Source organism: Camelina sativa, chromosome 7 (assembly GCF_000633955.1).
Source record: "Camelina sativa cultivar DH55 chromosome 7, Cs, whole genome shotgun sequence".
Lineage (NCBI taxonomy): Eukaryota > Viridiplantae > Streptophyta > Magnoliopsida > Brassicales > Brassicaceae > Camelina > Camelina sativa.
This window is the reverse complement of record NC_025691.1, coordinates 18169774-18172371: the sequence shown is the minus strand read 5'-3', so window position 1 is coordinate 18172371 and position 2598 is coordinate 18169774. Positions and strand designations below refer to the sequence as shown.

At 33.3% G+C, this 2598-nt stretch overlaps 1 protein-coding gene across 1 annotated transcript; it reads left to right on the top strand.

Moving 5' to 3' along the window:
- LOC104701444 lies at positions 566–2592 on the top strand. The gene is made up of 5 exons (XM_010417142.2): positions 566–976; positions 1054–1200; positions 1284–1349; positions 2113–2307; positions 2407–2592. The coding sequence occupies exons 1-5, from the start codon at positions 695–697 to the stop codon at positions 2443–2445; spliced, it is 729 nt and encodes a 242-aa protein (XP_010415444.2). The 5' UTR covers positions 566–694; the 3' UTR covers positions 2446–2592.

The following is a 2598-nucleotide window of genomic DNA, read 5'->3' as shown; positions in this document are numbered from 1 at the left end:
CAGTATTTAACATTTAAAATATATAGTCGTTTAAAGTATTTTTCTTATGTTTGTGTGTGTGTAGAATTGCTTATTAATTGTAACTCCATAAACAAAAAAAATCTTTGTCGATTTGAAGTTCTGATGAAGAGAACTAAAACTCGTGTGTGTGTGTAGCTCAATATTGAAAGTTCAAGGAAAAAAAAGCATGGCTTACATCGAACCCATACATCAAAATTGAATCACAAAAATTGTATGGTTTGCTTAAGAAATCAATAAACTTATGTTTTTTTACAACTTTTTTGTTTTTTACAACATTCATATTAGTAGTTTGCCTACTATAAAATCGTTTATAATTACATTTTCACATTAACTATCATTTATAAATACAAAATTTCTCAACATTTTGAAACTTGGTGAGAAGTAGCTAATAATTCGGTAAATTTATTTTTAGTTGATAAGTGGGAAAAGCTGGATAACGAAATTGCAAAATTGATGGATAAAGAAATCAAGATAAAAACAAGAAGATGGATAAATAATATTTATTCTCAAGCGGCAAAATAGAAATCGAGTGCGATATGATCAAGTTCCGACAGGGGTTTGAGTCAAGAACCGTCTTTCCCGCTCTTGTTCACTCTCCTATAAATGCCTCTTCCTACTGGCACAAGCTCTTCACCACTACTCTTATTCTTCAGTTAGTTCCCCTATCGATATCATGAATATCAACTACTACGATCAAGATAGCAACGAGTTTTGGTCCTTATTTTCCCAATCCTTCGCTGTTCCAGACCCTAGAGATGAGTTCTATCCTGGGATAATAAGCCCAAAACCGGCGATGCCTATATCGATGGCCGTTGATGTGCCGGCTGAGCTCTGGAAGGTCCTTGAAGACGGTGATAAGGATGTTGGACTGTGGAATAATGCTGCAGCCGAAGTTGATGCTATCAAGAATGATGAGCTGCTTCAAGCCATAATTGCTTGGAAACCGATGGAGGAGGTAGTTGTGTAGTTGGTTTTCTTAGATGTATGTATATATACATAAGTTATGTCGTCTTAATACGTTGTCTTATTTAGGGTAAGGAGAAGGAGAAGGGGAAGGAGAAGGAGAAGGAGAAGGGGAAGGGGAAGGAAAAGGAGAAGGAAGATGTTTCTGTAGAAGAAACGATGACTCTTAGTAAGAGACGACGTGGTAATACTGAAGGTCGTAATTTGACCGAGAAGGTAAGGACACTCCTTTGTTTGTTTAATGCGTGGCTCCCAAGGAAAGTTGTTCAATCTTTTGTCATTTTGATTTCATAATGCAGAGGAGACGCACTGATATAAATGCCAAAATTAAAACGCTCAAGGAGTTGACACGCTGTACTGAAAAGGTTCACACCAATTTTTTTTGCCTCTATTCTTTTTCATATAATTGATTATTGATACAAACACAAATTAATACATGTGTTTATATACATAATATAAGCATAAATTTCTTCTCTCATAATGTGTGTTTGAAAACTTAAAATATGTCTAATAACTTGTAAGAACAATCACTAATTAATAAAAAAAATAAACAACACAAAGTTAATTCTTATATATATATATATATATATATATATATATATATATATGTTAGCTAGCATGTCACTAATACAACTTTACTATTTGTTATTCGCATGCATTAATTTGTAGAAAGACTTGGTCACGAGCCTTGACTGTATCATCAGTAAAATAACGGAGTTGAAACAATACGTAGAAGTAAGTAATCTTAATCGTTACCTTTTTTTTCTCTCAAGAAGACATGCATGTATATATAGGGTTTAATCTATGTTTTCTGATTTTTAAAAGAAAAATTATTTATTACTTTTATGGTTTTCATTCAATTCAAAAAAAATTGTATAAGAAAATATACCATTTTTAACCAAATAATTAAGTTTTTTTGTTTTTCTTATTTATAAGAAAGGTTATTTTTTTCTGGGCAAATAAGAAAGTTAAATGATGTTTTGGTTCAGTTCAGTTTATCATATGTGTGTATTCTTTGCGAAACAGAAAAACAAAAATGTATGGTCATTCTTTGACGTGCTGGATTAGACAAAAGCAACGATAATAAAACCATATCTCATTACTAAACTCACAACTTTAACAATGCAGGGTTTTTACTACCCCCCTCCCATGATGCCGCCAATGGACATGGGGATGGATTATCGACCGGGACCATGGATGTACCCTTATAATTATGTCCATCCACAATACATGATGCCTTATAATTATAACCCCTATATATACGGACAAACTAGCGGCTACGGCAACGAAATGGTACCTGCAGCTGCAGTTCCCACTTATCAGGTTAAAATTTGATTTTCTTCTTCATGCATGTCTTAAATTTTTGTGATTATTGTTGTTAAGCTGTTGCTTAATTTTTTTTTTTTAATGAAAAATTTACAGGGAGTCAACTATGAACCAGAGACGGCAAACCCTATGTAATAATAAGAGCGGTTCATGTCTAAGTATTAAAAGACCGGTGCTCTCAGATTCTTTAAGAATGTGGTTTGTTGTGTACTAAATAAACAAGGCTTGTCCTTCAAAGTTGTTTTAAAAGCTAGTACTGTTGTGGCTTGCTATGTTGTCGTTTGTCGC